Source organism: Camelus bactrianus, chromosome 23, assembly GCF_048773025.1.
Source record: "Camelus bactrianus isolate YW-2024 breed Bactrian camel chromosome 23, ASM4877302v1, whole genome shotgun sequence".
Classification (NCBI taxonomy): domain Eukaryota; kingdom Metazoa; phylum Chordata; class Mammalia; order Artiodactyla; family Camelidae; genus Camelus; species Camelus bactrianus.
Window position 1 is genome coordinate 1,232,490 of NC_133561.1, and position 14,760 is coordinate 1,247,249.

At 62.9% G+C, this 14,760-nt stretch overlaps 2 protein-coding genes across 3 annotated transcripts in view; both read left to right on the forward strand.

The window, feature by feature from the left end:
* The first annotated feature begins 320 nt into the window (after positions 1-320).
* On the forward strand, positions 321-945 carry ASCL5 (achaete-scute family bHLH transcription factor 5). Its single transcript, XM_074351539.1, has one exon. The coding sequence runs from the start codon at positions 321-323 to the stop codon at positions 891-893; it is 573 nt and encodes a 190-aa protein (XP_074207640.1). The 3' UTR covers positions 894-945.
* A 966-nt stretch (positions 946-1,911) lies between these two features.
* The window catches only part of CACNA1S (calcium voltage-gated channel subunit alpha1 S), a 59,498-nt gene continuing 46,649 nt past the window's right edge, over positions 1,912-14,760 (forward strand). For both annotated transcript variants that reach the window (XM_074351540.1, XM_074351542.1), the window contains exons 1-2: positions 1,912-2,588; positions 4,743-4,848. In XM_074351540.1, coding sequence (XP_074207641.1) covers positions 2,437-2,588; positions 4,743-4,848 — 258 coding nt within the window. In that variant the 5' untranslated portion in view covers positions 1,912-2,436. The remainder of the gene's footprint in view (positions 2,589-4,742; positions 4,849-14,760) is intronic.

Consider the following 14,760-nt stretch of genomic DNA (forward strand, 5'->3'; position numbering starts at 1 on the left):
CGCAGGGCCCCCCGGAGCCGCAGGGTTAGCGCCGTGGGAGGGCCCGGCCCCGGCGGAGGCCCAGCTCTGCATCCGGACGTCCCGCATCCCGGCCGGCTTGGAGAGGTGCCCGCTGAGCTGCTTCACTGTCCGCACAGTCCGCCCCGATGGCTCGCGTTAGGCGTTCCTCGGCCGCCTCCCGCCAGAGCGAAGAGAAGCCCTGACGAGTCCGGGGACCCAGCGCCGCGGCTGGCGATGTGACTCGCCGCGCAGTCAGGGCGCGAAGACCCCGAGCGGGGGCGATTCGGGGTCTCGTTCCGGCTGCGGCTCCCAGCGGCATCATGAACGACGACTTCTGCCGGGCGCTGGTGGACCGCCGGCCCGCGGGGCCCCCCGGCTGCCTGCCGCTGGCCGTCGGGCCCCCTCCGCGGCCGGCGCCGCTGGCCCGCGCCGAGCCGCTGGACGCCGTGCCCTTCCTGCTGTACCCGGGCGCCGCCGAGCCGCCCTACTACGACGCCTACGCGGGCGTGCTCCCCTGCGCACCCTTCCCCGGCGCCCTGGGCGTCTGCGACTACCCCTTCGAGCCCGCCTTCATCCAGAAGCGCAACGAGCGCGAGCGCCAGCGCGTCCGCTGCGTCAACGAGGGCTACGCGCGCCTCCGCGGCCACCTCCCCGGCGCCCTGGCGGAGAAGCGGCTCAGCAAGGTGGAGACCCTGCGCGCCGCCATCCGCTACATCAAGTACCTGCAGGAGCTGCTGAGCGCCGCCCCCGACGGCGCGCCGCCCGCCGGCCCGCGGCCCGACCGCCCCGGCCCCGGCGAGCCCCCGGCGGCCGCCTCGCTGGCGCCCGACTCCTCCGAGCCCTCCTGCTGCTCCTCCTCGCCCTTCTTCGAGTCGGAGGAATGCAGCCACTGACGGGCTGGGGCCCGCGCGGTGCGGCGCTTCCGCGTCTGCGACGCCCTCCCGCCGCCACTGCCACCCAGACTTCGTCTCTTCCAGCTGGGGCGGCGGGGCAGGGCGGGGTAACGAGGGCCACGAGAGAGACCGGAGCCGCCCGCTGGGGGCAGCGAGGGCGCGCGCCTGGGGAAGCGCCGGTGCGCGCCGCGCCCCCTCCAGGCCGGCCACCCGGAGCTCAAGTTCAGGCTCAGGTGCAGCCAGGGAAGGTCGGAGCCCAGGTCCTCGTGTGTCCACTGGCCGTGGTGGCCTTGCTCAGTCCACCGTGGCCACCGGGGAGTCCCTAGGGAGCGAGCCTGCTTTGGTCCGCATGGCACGCCCCGGTCTCCACGAGATGGCCTCAGACACCAGCGTCTTCTCTGGGACGCTTGCTTGCCACCCCGCCCACCAGAGGAGCCACGAGGGCGAGGCAAGGCCAGAACGCCTCCCACTCAGCCCAGATCAACCACAGACACCGCGGGGGAGGCGGAGCGTGTGCGTTGGTGGTGCCCTCTGGTTTCCTTAATGGAAGGCACTCCCACACCCCTCACCCTGCCTTGTGGCCTTTTCCTTCTTTCCCCCCTCCAGGTTGGGTGAGGACTGCGTTTTTCCCCCTCAGACTGTACTCTGTGGGCGTGGGGACCACATGGGTATGTTGGCACTGTGTTGCACCAAGGGACTAAATAAAGCTGTGCTGAGATTTGTGATTCTTGGGTCGTGGTCCAGGCTCCCTTCCCTGGTGCCCCTTCCTCATTCCCACTCCACCTCAGAGGGCTTGCTTCCAGGGTGTGGGAGGTGTTCTGTTAGCGCATGCACTCGACTAACATTTACCGAGAGCTTAGTGCATGCCAGGGACCATGTGGGGAGGGGACAGAGCCCCAGAGATAGACCCGCCCCTTGCACAGCTGGAGGTGGGAGGTGGGGGGAGGAGGGATCAAAACCCGCAGTCACCGGGCCGGTGGGGCTGCTGTGCCCAGGGTTAAGGTGCCTCCCACCCGCGTGTGGGGGTGGAGTGAGGGTGGGAGGAGTCTTGCAGGTACTGAGATGGGGCAGGGTACTGAACTGGGCCACCCAGCGCCTCTGCTGGACAGTGTCCTGGGGTGGGCGCGGGGGACTAATCTTGGCACCAAGGAGCTACCCTGAAGCTTGAGGCTCCAGATCTCTTCCTGAACTCTCTGTTGCCCAAGGACTGACCCTTTCATCCTGTCCCCCTCTGCCCCAACCCAGGCCTGCATACAAGTCCCCCACCCCCAGCCTCCTCGGGCCACACTGGGATGTCACTGGCTGGGCTGGGGAGGGTGACAGCTGTCTGGCCTCAGGAGCTCAGGCCGGGCAGCAGGGAGCCAGCGGAGGCTAATTTTACTCACAGGGAGCAGGGAGAGTGATCCCCGCCCCGGCTGGCTCAGCAGGGCAGGCTTGCCCAGTGGCTCCCCCGCCCAGTCCCCGAGGCAGGGGCACTGGGGACGCAGGGAGGAGAGGGCAGAGGCTGGGGGAGCAGGGGAGTGTGAGGGTACACCGGAGAGCCATGGAGCCACCCTCGCCCCAGGATGAGGGCCTGAGGAAGAAACAGCCCAAGAAGCCTGTTCCCGAGGTCCTGCCCAGGCCGCCCCGGGCCTTGTTCTGTCTGACCCTCGAGAACCCCGTGAGGAAAGCCTGCATCAGCGTCGTGGAGTGGAAGTATCCTTCAGGGCCGAGGGGCCTCAGGGCTGGGGGTCATGGGAGTATCCTTCAGGGCCAAGGGGCCTCAGGGCTGGGGGTCACGGGAGAGGGGTGGTCACAGATCAGAGGCTTTGGGGTCCGGAGAAGGGACTTGCAGCTGGAGTCAGGCGCCCTTGGGGAGGAAGCCCTCGGGCCCGGGGGTGAGGGGAGGGGGCTGGCGGGCCTTCAGGGCTGAGCGTGAGGCCCAGGTCCTGGAGGCAGCCCGGGTGCCTGTGGGGTGTCTCTGGAAGGTGCTGGCACATTTCTTGGGGCTGCTGGAAGGAGTGCCCAAATTCCCAGTCCCCAGAGTCAGGGGCCCCGCTCAGCCTCCGTGTGACATGGGACACGAGACGGTGGGCCTGCCTTTGGGAAAGTCCCCTCTGATGGGAGGGGGTGAGAGCTTTGAGGGGTGGTGGTCCCCTCTGGGCATGGGCTGGTGGAGAGATGGGCTTGAACCAGGCTCTGCTGTGAAGAGCCAGCCTGGCTAGGACGGACCGCCCCAGGGACTGGGGCTTGAATCCCTCTCTGAGGCGGCATTAGCTCTGGGGGAAGAACGATGAATATTTCCGGATTATTTGGGGAAAGGAGGAAGGCGCTGCTGAGGGGCGGGAGGCTGCTGTCAAGTGGGTTCTGAGAGAGCCGATCCGGGATATTTGAAATATTTCTGAAGGGTTTGGAGGACCAGGCTCCCACCAGCTGCTCCTGAGAAGAAAGGAGAGTGAGGAACAAGAGGACCAGGAGCGCACGGGCCGAGTGGGGGCAGCCCGGGGTGGCCCGGCCCTGCCTCCCCCGCCCCTCAACTCCTTCCACACCGGCCTCTAACGGCCCGCATCCCCAGGCGGCCACGCTGCTCACCAGCAAGCGCAGGGAGCCTGGGGCTGCACCGCAAAAGGGCTGGCAGGGGCCTGAGAGGTGGGCACACGGCTCTGGGGCTCTGATTCGGTCGGTCACAGTCCGGGCCTCAGGCTGCAGAGTCCAGGTTTCACCCCTCATGTCCCGTGCTCCGACCCGCCGGGTGGGTGCTGAGCCCAGCCCGCACCGGCCACAGCCTCCCTTCCCGTTTCTTCGAGGGCCCTGCGGGCTGTCTGTGCTTGGCTCCTCGGGCATGGGGGGAGTGGCGGTGGGTCGGGGTGTGAGGGGGCAGGTGCTTAGAGGGGAGGGTTAGGACTCCCTGGCCCCTTTAACCCTTCTACATGGTTGGTGGGAGTGTAGATTGGTGTGACCACTGTGGAGAACAGTATGGAGGTTCCTTAAAAAACTAAAAATAGACTTACCATGTGATCCAGCAATCCCACTCCTGGGCGTATATCCAGAGAAAACTCTAATTCAAAAAGATACACGCACCCCAATGCTCAAAGCAGCACTATATACAACAGCCAAGACGTGGGAACAACCTAAATGTCCAGCGACAGACGACTGGCTAAAGAAGATGTGGTGTATATATACAGGGGAATATTACTCAGGCATAAAAACGAATGAAATAATGCCATCTGCAGCAACGTGGATGGACCTAGAGATAATCATATGAAGTCAGAGAAAGGCAAATATCATATGATATCACTTATATGTGGAATCTAAAAAAAAAAGGCACAAATGAACTTATTTACAAACAGAAACAGACTCACAGACATAGAAAACAGACATGGTTACCAAAGGGGAAAGGGCGGGGAGGGATAAATTTGTTTGTGATTTGCAGATACACGCTACTGCACATAAAATAGATAAACAAGGTCCTGCTGTGCAGCACAGGGAACTGTATTCAGTGTCTTGTAATACCCTATGGTGGAAAAGAATCTGAAAAAGAATATATATATATGTATGCATAACTGAGTCACTGTGCTGTACACCTGAAACTGACGCAACACTAAATCAACCAAGCTTCAACTTAAAAAAAAGAGTCCCTGAGTAGCCCTCAGCCGGGAGTCAGAGCTCCGCGGTCCCCAGGTGTCTCAGTGGATGTCCCCTCTTACGGGGGAGAGGGAGGCAGGTGCCCTGCGGAGCCGGGGCCTGTGCCCTGCGGAGAGCGTGCCGGCCCCTCAGCCTGGCACTGGAGTCACTGCAGACCCTCAGAGATCTTCCCTTTAACCCTGCAAACCCCGCCTCACTCGAGGGCTCTCCTTAACCCTGCACCAGACCCTTCGAGACCATCATCTTACTCACCATCTTTGCCAACTGTGTGGCGCTGGCCGTGTACCTGCCCATGCCGGAGGATGACAACAACACTCTGAACCTCGGCCTGGTAAGATGGACCTTCCCATCCTCCTGCGGCCTGGGCTGCGGAAGGCTCCTTGGGGGGCTGCACACGGTGGATGATGCTGGAGTTCAGCCCCTGAGGATACAGACCCCGCGTCCCACCGCCAGCAGGGCTGGCTGAGCGGCTTAGGGCTCTGCAGGTAAACCTAACCTTCCCAGGCTGGACTCATCGTATGAGCAGCCAGCACTGAGCGAGGGCCCGCTGTGCCAGGCACGGCGCTGAGCTCGTGGAGACTAAGCGCATGTCACCTTCGGTACAGCCCCTAAAGCAGTCCCATTCGACAGACGTGCGAACTGAGGCTGAGTGAGGCCAGCGGTGGAGGCTGAATGCTGATTCCCCTTCCCGGAGTGTAATCGGGAAGAAAGCTGCTTCCACGGAGCTGGCCTTCCGGGAGAGTTCGATGGAGGGGTCCCAAGAGAGTATGTGTGTCCCCAGCAGCACGTACCCAGGCCGTAAAGTGCCAGAGCCAGAGAGGGCTTTCCAGAGTCAGGCTGACCCGCCTCCTCCCACCGCACGCTGCTTTGCGGATGAGAAAACTGAGGCTTAGAGAGGGGGAAAGACTGACTGAGCTGAGAGCCAGAGAACTGATAAAACGCTCGAAGTTCTTCCGGCGCTTGTTAGATGCCAGGTTCTGCGCTAAGTTTTCCTCATCGTTGTCTTTTTCTCTCCCTGTAACAACCCCTGTGAAGTCAGTCCCAGGATTAGACCAATTGCAAGGCAAGGAAACTGAGGTTTAGGGGGTTGGGTCCCCTGCCCAGGGTCACCCCACAACCACGTCTTCACACAGGGTCTCAGGCGCAGGCCTCTGACTGTGACACCCGGCCTGTTTCCGCTGTGCTGACGTGCCTCAAGCCCCTAGAGACAGCAGTGGGCATCTCGCGCCCAGGCTTCCGTGGGGCCAGGATGGTGGAGCCGCCATGGCAGCGGCTTTTTCCTGCACTGACTCTGCAGGGTGGGAGGAAGGGGGCCAGCAGCCGCCCGAAAGGACGGCATTTATCTCTGCCTCCACTTTATGCTGGTTTCCATGGGGCTCTATCTTGAGGTGGTGAGAGGCTGGGGTTCTGAGTGAGTGCCAGGCTATAAGTGGAAAGACTTGGAGCCAAGTGTGGAAGCAGAGTGAGCTCTGACGTGGGCCCGTCCTGGGCGGCGGGGCTGGCGGGGTGGTGGGGCTGCAGAGCCCCAGCCCCGCAAGGCTGCTCACTTCTCTACGCTCTGGATTCCAGGGGGACCCTGGGTCCACCCCACCCTTTAGGGTTTCATATTTCGGGGCCTCAGTTCCATTTCAGCTCCTTAAGACGTTGACTATTTTGGAAAGGAACGCCACCCTCCTGGAGGGTATTGAATCATCCCTCAGTGGCTGAGTCGTCTCCCACCTTAAAGCAAACGGCCGCTCTAACACTTTGAAGCAGGGCTGTGCGCTGGCCTTCAGCCCGTGGGCTGAGCTACAAAGTCCTGGGTACATTCTCGTGGAGAGAGGGGGATGCACTCCCTGGGACAGGCAGACCTGATGGGAAACCTGCCCAAAGCAGCGACTCTCAGGTCGAAGTCAGAGCTGGACGGGCTATTGCAACCAGCGGGGGAGCCTATGTGTGGAGCCCAGAGAGGGAGAGCGACACACAAGGTCCCACGGCCAGCTGCTCGCGGCAGCCTCCCCACTCCCACTTGTCAGTTATGTGTTCATCTCCACGAAAACCAGCACGAAGGAAGTGAGCGGCTTCGGGCAGGAGGGAGGGGGTGGTCTCCAGCCTTCTGCTGGCTGCTTCGTAGGCCTCGGAGGGAGGCCAGGGGCCCCCAGGCGCACACCGCTTACTGAGTATTTATGGACGCCTCTTACAGCCCTGGCGCGCGCAGGGCCTCACTGGCGAACAGACGTGGTCCTCATCTTCGCAGCTTAATTAATCCAGTCAGCCAAATGAGGAGCTAAAATGAAGTAGGAGTGGGCAAGGGGGGGCACTGGAATATCGTCCTGGAGGGGACCTGAGCGAGACATGGGGTCAGGGCAGCTCCCTGATCCTAGAGGACAAGGACAGGGATGGCTTCACGGGGCAGGGGGACCCGGGTCGTCCCACCAGTCCCGGCTACAAGAGGGTCCCGTGTGTGCTTGGGGCCAATGCTCCGTGGCCGTGGTATCAAAGTGTCAGATAACTGCATCTTGAATCCAAGTTTTGTAAGTGAAGTCCGATGGGGACAGGGCGCATGGACCAGGAGCTGGGCGCACAGCTCACGGCTTCTACCACCTCCCACCCCGCCTTTGCCTCAAAAGACAGACTCTCCGCTGAGCCCCTGCCTCCTGGGCCGCCTGGTAGGGCCCGAGCACGGTCCTGGGAGGGTCAGGGTTGGGCACACGTGCTCTTTGGTGGCTGCACCCACCCTGGGCTGACCGCACCGCAGCCCGTGCAGGTGGGCTCTGTGGGGCCCAGCCTCAGCCGGCCCCTTTCCGGTGCCCAGAGTCTCCTGCAGTTAGGCTGCATACCCTTGGGTGGAAGCAGCAGGGCTGTGTGAAGGGCGGTGCCTGCTCAGTCCCCGCCTCCGGCTGGGGCATGGCTGGGGCATGGCTGGATCCCGAGGAGGTGCCAGGAGGGTCTGCCCTTCCCCACACAGCATTAAAGAGGCAACTTAAACCCATCGCAGGAGGCTACCAGAGGGGGGCTTTTTAGCGCCTTTAGTGACACTCACTGTGAACAGGGCTGGAACTTCCCTCTGTGCTGGGCCTGCCAGTGATGGGCAGGTCTTGGAGGAAGGTTGGGCATGGAGGAGAGGCTGTCACAGCCCTGCAGGAGGAGGGCCCAGGGGACCACATGTGCAAAGGGCCGGGGCCAAGAGATGGAGATGAGTTGGGATTTAGACAATCTCTCAGGCCACCGCGTGGAGTGTGGGTTGGGGGGACGGTGGGGTGGAAAGGAGGGGGAGGGGGAGGAGGCCTCTCAAGTGCCCAGACATGAAATGGGGGAGCAGAGCTGAGGCCCGGGTGACAGTGAAGATGGATAAGAGGGCAACGTTGGGATTTAGCAGCGGGCAGTCCATGGACCTGGTGCCCGCCGGGTGTGGGGACTGAGCGTTGGGGAGAGGAGGGAGAAGGAGAGGGTGACACTCGGGTTTCAGAGTGGGTGACGGAGCACATGGCGACATCACTTTCCGAGACAGCGCTCCTGGGGAGGAGCAGGCTGGGCTGGGGGAGGAGGGGCAGAGTGAGGTCAGCCCCGGGTGGCACATGTGCTGGGGCCTGTGTCTGCCGGGCGAGTGGACCTGCAGGTCTGAGCATGGGGGTCAGACATTTCCTCACTTCGGATGACTCCAGACTAGCTGGGATGAGGGGGTGTTCAGGGAGCAAGAAAGCCTTCCCACAGGGCCTGCTGGGCTGCCCCGGGGCAGCTGGTGCCCTCGCTCGTGGGGGGGACGCCCTGACCGCTGCCGCGGAGGGGAGCTTCCCTGGGAGGCGGGGCCCCCTGGGGACTTTTCTCCCGCCCTCCTCCTCCTCCCCTGCCCTCACCGAGGGTGAGGGACTGAGCTGGGGTTGTCCCCTGACTGCCTGCTCTGTGTCCCTGGGGAAGCCCAGGGTCAGAACAGAAGGGGAAACTGAGGCCCAGAGGGGACCAGGAGTCCCGGGGAGACGCAGCGGGTCAGAGGACGGCCAGGAGAGGGCTGTGACTTCTTGGAGCAGCGGACATGGACCCTGAAGTTGGCCGGGCTACAGAAGCAGTTGGTGGCTAAGAGAATGGGTCCTGGAGCTACAGCGGTGTGATCTTGTGCGAGTTACTCAGCGTCTCTGTGCCCTCAGTTCCTGCATTTGTAAAATGGGGACAACATTGTGAACATCAGAGAGGATTCTGGATGAGCCGAGACCGTGTGAGGTGTGCTGCCTTGCCCACTGACCCAAGGAATTTTATGGCACACGCGTCACAGTGCCTCGGGGTGGGCTCCCCAGCCACAAAGCCCCTGGTCACAGAGACCCCGGGTTGCTCTAGAGTCAAAGGGTATAACCCCTAATAGCTATGACCGAAGGATCGCTTCAGACAAAACTCCTCTTCACCCCCCCCACCACTGTCCCGATCTCTCTGCCCCTTCGTCTTCTCCCCTCCCAGCATCCGACTTACCTGAAGGGCCCCCCACCCACCCTCCAGCCGCTTACCATCATCACCGCCGCCATCAACAGCCAGCACCTTCGGGCTCCCGCCCTGAGCCAGGTACCTCTCTAAGGCTTTCGACGCACGATCCCGTCAGGGCCCACGACAGACCCGCAGGGCAGGCGCTGTTATTTTTCTTATTTTTCCAGATGAGTAAGTGCAGGCACAGCGAGCTTAAGTCGCCGCGCATGCCCGGCGGGCCCTGCGGGCAGACCTGTGTCCTTAGTGGGGCACTGGGTGTGGCCCTCTGGACATCAGAAGGGGCCACAAGAGGCGAGGGTTCTCAGCTTCCCTGGGGAGTGGCTGGTGGGGGGGGAGGTCCCAGGACAGCAGGTGCCTGGCCTCGCTGTGATCCTGCCTCCCCCTGACTGTGGACTCGCTGCCCACCCAGAACCCACATTCAGAGATCCCGCCCCGGCCTCTAGGCACGACTGCACTGGCCCAGGGGAGGAGGCTGCTTCAGGCCTGCAGAGTCGGTGCCTGACAACCCGCCCCGGAGTTCTCCCAGCATAGTGAGGGCTGGGGGACCCAGGCCACAAAGGGCACCGTCTGTCAGAGAGGCAGGAGGATGAGATAGGCCCTGAGCTGCCACGGGGGCCAGCAGAAGGGCAGGGAGATGCGCAAGGGCAGCTGGAAGCCAAGACCAGAAGTCAGGGTGCTGGCCGCCAGCCCAGACCGGGATCCTGCAAGTTCAGCCCAGCCCCTTGAAGGCCCACCTGCTCCCTGAGGCCTGAAGGAGCCCTGCTCCTGGGGGGGACCCCTGACTGCGTCCTGTCGGGAGGATCTCCATTCCAGCCTGGGCCAGCTGAGGGGACCCACGTGGAAAACAACAGTGGCAGTGGTCAGGGCTTCCAGTTCCGGGCTCAGGCTGGAAGCAACCGCTTTGGCCGCCTTCGCTACCATTTCACCAAACGATCCTGAGTCAAAGTGCGGTTCTCAAAAAGTAAAAACATGACTCTGATTCAAATCTGCAAGGAGGACAAAGGCTCATTCAACTCGTAGGAGAGCAAGTAGGAGGGCCAAGCTGGTTCAAAGAGAATTCGAGGAACAGAGTATGTGAATCTGGAGAAGAAACGACTGGCTAGGATTGCCATGCGAGACACTGAGCTGGCTGTGTCCTGCAGGACGGTGAGAGTGTGTCGTCAGGGTGGTGGTGACGGACGGTTTCTGTCAGGCAGACGCCATTTGTGTTTCTATAGGGCAGAATCCCGAGGGTCAAACAAAATTACAGCCCCCAAGTCAGTGGTTTTCAGGGCAGGGGAGAGAGGCACCTTTGGCGACGTCTGGAAGTTGGCGGAAATGTGTCCCGACCGTGCCCGCATTACCAGCATGTCCACCCCAGCGAGCAGAGGCCAGGCATGCTGGTTCCTGCCCCACGACGCACAGGCCAGCCCCTCCCACCAGCAGAGAGCCATCCCACCCAAACGTGGGTCTGGCTGAGGCCGAGAAACCCTGCTCCAGACAGCGAAAGAATCCTTGCGAGGTCCGTTATAAAACGCTCCAACAGGACGTTGTAAGGACGTGGCGCCCTCCCTGTGCGTGATTTCCAAGTCCTGGGTGATTTTTGGTAACACAGGGCAAGTTGGCCTTGGTACTGCTGGCAACACAGGGCAAGGCTTGCTGGTCCTGGCCCCCCTCCCCCCTCCTGCCCCCTGCCCCCACCCAGGCAGCAGACCCACAGCCCCTGCACATTCCTGGGGCTCAAGTTGCTGCCGCCTAAGCCCCTGGCATCCAGGGCAGCTGTCTTTTTATAGGGTCCAGAGTGTGCCCGCTGACTGCTGGGGCCACAGCCCACGCCGCCTCCTCTCAGAAGGACCCCATCTCTGGCCCTGCCCTTCAGAGACCGGGACCTGCACGGCCAAGGCGTCCAAGCCGGGGCCACCAGACACAGGTCTGGCAAAGTGAAAGGAAAGCCTGGCTTTGAGCCCCGGCTTGGAGCCTGCCCCCTCCCACCGTGGGGACTCGGCACCCCCCACCTCTAATCTGCACCCTGCACCCCAGGAACGGGGTGGACACTGGCATAGAGGACAAAGCCTTCGAAGACGCCCTGAGCGCTTGGCCCAAGCTGTTCATTCTCGTGGGAGTCGTAGCAGCCAAAACCGCCTCCGAGCTGGACTTTGGCCGGCAGCTTTCTGAAGCCTCTGAGCCTCGGTGCTCCCACTGTGCCCGAGAGCACGGGCTGTCCTCCAGCATTGTCGTGTCGACGGGCGCACGGAAATCGTGTCCGGCCTGGAGCACGAGGACGCCCAAGTAGTCATTCCGTTCCCCCTGCCCTCCCTGCCTCCCAGCCCACAGCCCAGTCCCGCAGAGTTTAGGCCCGGAGGCGGGGCAGGAGCTGACATCCAGGCGTCCCCGGGGGCCCTCTCTCCCCCTCCAGCATGTCCTGGTGGCTGAGACCACAGAACCTGGATTCATGCTTCGGCTCTGCCACTTGCTAGCTGTGTGATCCTGGATCCTGTGAGATCCCGTTCCTTGTCTGTGAAATGATGAGTGCCCCCCTTGCAGGGTCCCTTTGAGGATTACATGTGTGTATGCGGCCAGAGCAGGACCTGGCACGTAAGGCGTGATTGGTAAACCATGGCTGTGAGCATTAGGATTGCCCGAGAGCCCGTCTCCCGCCCTCTCCTGGGTGGGCGCCCTGCCCTCCGCTCGTCCCCTGTCAGCACCCACCCCGTGCACAATCTCCTCTGTTACTCAGCTCCGCTGGCTCCTGTGGCTAGACAGCCTGGCCGCCCGGACCCGTGGGAGCCGGTTCTCCGCGTGGGGAGAGGGGTGGGGGAGGCGGGGTGTCGGGGAGACCCTCTCAGACCTGTCTATTTGGGTGAGAGTTCACCAGGGTAAATATAGCCACTTCCCTCACTCCCTCGGGTCATGTTCCAAACCTGGAGGCTGAGGTGGTCGTGGAGACAGATACCAGGGCCCTGGACACGTGGGGACAGTGTGGCCACGGGGCACCAGGCTGGCTTCCCCAAGCCCCCGCTCACTGAGTGCTGCAGGGGGGCCGGCGCCTGGCCCCTCCAAAGCCCGCCTCCCTCGTGCCAAGGAGGAGGGATAGCAGAGTGGGGAGGGACCCAGCCCACAGCTCAGGGCCCGAGAAGCACCATCGTCTTCCTAGAAACCACCTTTTCTTGGGTTCCAAGCCCATCTCCACCTGGGACGGAGAGAACTTCGGTCGCGGCTGCACAGCGAGCTCCGTGCCGCCTGCCACCCGGCTCCGCACCCCGCCCCTAGCGCCTCCGTCCACCCCGGTCAGGGCCGGATCGTCCAGTCACGTGGTGCCCCCAGGCTGCCCTCTGAAGGAGCCTGAGGAAGCGAGGACCCTTGGCAAGGCTGGGCCTGCTCTCTCGGGGTCCCCAGGGCCCCTCACAGGCTCGCCGCGTCGTCAGGGCCCTGTGGGGAAGCAGGATCCAGGCCGCTCTGTGCTTGAACCTCTGAGCCCTGGGCACAGTCTCCGTTTGGCTGGTGAGGTGGCCTCTCTCTTCCACCCCACTTCCCACCTTCGAGCTTTAGGAAATAAAGTCTCATCTACTTAAGGGATGAGACGGGGAGGGGGCCAGGAGGGAGGCAGTCGTCCACACTGTGAAGCATCTTCCAGCAGCGACGCCCACCAGCCGGCTTCACGCACGGCTGTGGGGACCCCACGTTCTCCCCCCACCACCAAGCCTGAGCCCCTACAAGCACCGACCCCTCTCCTTCAGCCGAATCCACTTTGGCTCATTGAAGCCGATGTGCCTGGAAAAGTCAGCAAATACGAGTCCAGCGCTGTGTCCCCTCCAGTAAGATTTATGTCCTCAGAGGTCACAGTGCTTGACCCCGAGGAAGGAGCTTTGGGCCCCAGGGATGGGGGGGCCACTTTCCTGGAGAGCCTGTGACCCCAGCTGCTCTGCCTCCTGTCAGCCCTGCCCCAGACCAGCCTGTGAGGGCCTTTCTGTGGACTCCAACGGGCCTTGGAAGGGGTTGGAACACTGGAGTCCAGGCCGCAGTGCCTGGGCAGGAGTGGGGGCGAAGGGGGTGGCACGGCCCCTCTGTGGCCTGACAGGGAGATGGAGGCAGACAAGGCCCCTGAGGAGGGGAGCCCAGCCCACTCCCCCACCTCCCCACAGAGCTCGGGGCCTACCAGGGCAGGGGAGCAGCCCGGATCAGGATGGCCGCCCCTGGGAGAGGGAGGACTTGGCCCAAAAATGGAGACAGTGGGAGGGGGCTGCAGTCTGAGCCCTGCTTTTTTCAGCCCAGGACTTTGGGAGAGTCTGGCTCCCATGGCCCCAGGAGCAGGTGCAAGTTCTGTGGGTCAAGGTCCCACACCAGGCTCACCTCCAGCCAAGAGCGGACCCAGAGCCCCAGTGACAGGCCTGTCTGTGGAGGGACGTCGGGTGACTGAGGCCCATCCTTGTGGGGAGCTGGTGTCGGAGCCATCACCGCACAGCCAGACGGGCTCGTGGTCCTCCTCTGAGGTCAGGGGGCCAGGGGGCGAGGGGCAGACACGGTCTCCCCTGCTCTGGTGTCAGCCTGGAGTCTAGTATCCCTTTTCGGGAACAGAGGTCGTGAGGCTGCACCTGCCTTTGAAGTATGCAGCAGCAGAGATTGAAGTTTCCTTTGTTTATTCATTCAACAAACATTTCTTGAGCACCTACTGTGTGCGGGGCAGTCTGGTGTGCTCTAGAGCAGAGCTTCCCAGACGACCTGTGAGGAAAGACCAGTTTGTTGCTTTTAAATCCCGGCCAGCTGTGAGCTGCCCGGTGGTCCTTCCACACAGCCTGTGTGTGGGGGACTTGCCATGTGGCTTTCCTGAGCCCACACTGGTCTGTGGTCCACCTGCGTGCTCCGAGGTCATGGCACGTGGCTATGACAGTTCACAGGTGCTGCTTCTCAGAGCCTATACGTCGCTCATCTCAGAGTGACAACAGGGTGACAACCGAGAGAGCGGCAGACACCCACGTGGCCGGCATGGCTCCAGACGCAGGTGACACGGCATCTGACTGTTCAGGTCGGGGAGACAGTCACAAGAAAGGGAAACACAGTGTGGCGAGCAGTGCTAACAAAAACCTTGAGCCAGGAAAGAAGACAGACGGGGGAAGGGAGGGGACTGGGGGACCCCTGCGATAAGGTGACGTTGGAGTTGGGATCTGAGAGAAAGTAGACAGTGAAATACCCGTGAAAGGCAGGCCAGGCTGCAGGGGCTTGGGGCCCCAGGTGACGCCGATGGCACTGGTCCTATGACGCAGGAAGGGACACGTCCCTCCGCCTTCCCGCCTGGGAGGGCCCGTGCCGCGTGCACACGCGGGGGCCTGGGGCGGGGTGTTACGACCCCTGGTGGTCCTGGGCCGGGCTGGGGGAGGGGGAGGGAGAGCGGGGCCTTGGAGCTCTGGGACCTGAGCGAGCCCCTCTGAGGCCCGCGGCCAGCACCCCCCCGGGCCCGGGCAGCAGGACAGGCAGGGGCAGGTGCGGGCGGCCCTCCCAGGGCAGGGCGGCCGCGGCCTGTGAGCGCGGCAGCTATTTCGGGCGCGTTTTCCCTCCCCGCAGCCCCCCTTCCGCCTTGCCCCTGGGGTGGCAGCCGCTTGCAGATTTAAACGCTGGCTCGACTTCACTCTGCTCCCTGTGCTCCCCCCGCCCCCGACTGCCCTGGGCAGCTGCTCTGGTGGGGCGAGTGTCCCCAGTTCCCGCCTCGTGGCGAGTCGGCCACAGTCCCTACACGGGCCCTTCAGTGGAACAGTGTGTCTTGGCTGCTCAATCCCACATTAGTTTTCAGGAAGGAGAAAGCCCTGGGATTACAAGC

What these genes read in the sequence shown, in the direction of transcription:
- ASCL5 (XM_074351539.1), top strand. Translation starts at nt 321, where the DNA reads ATGAACGACGACTTCTGCCGGGCGCTGGTGGACCGCCGGCCCGCGGGG.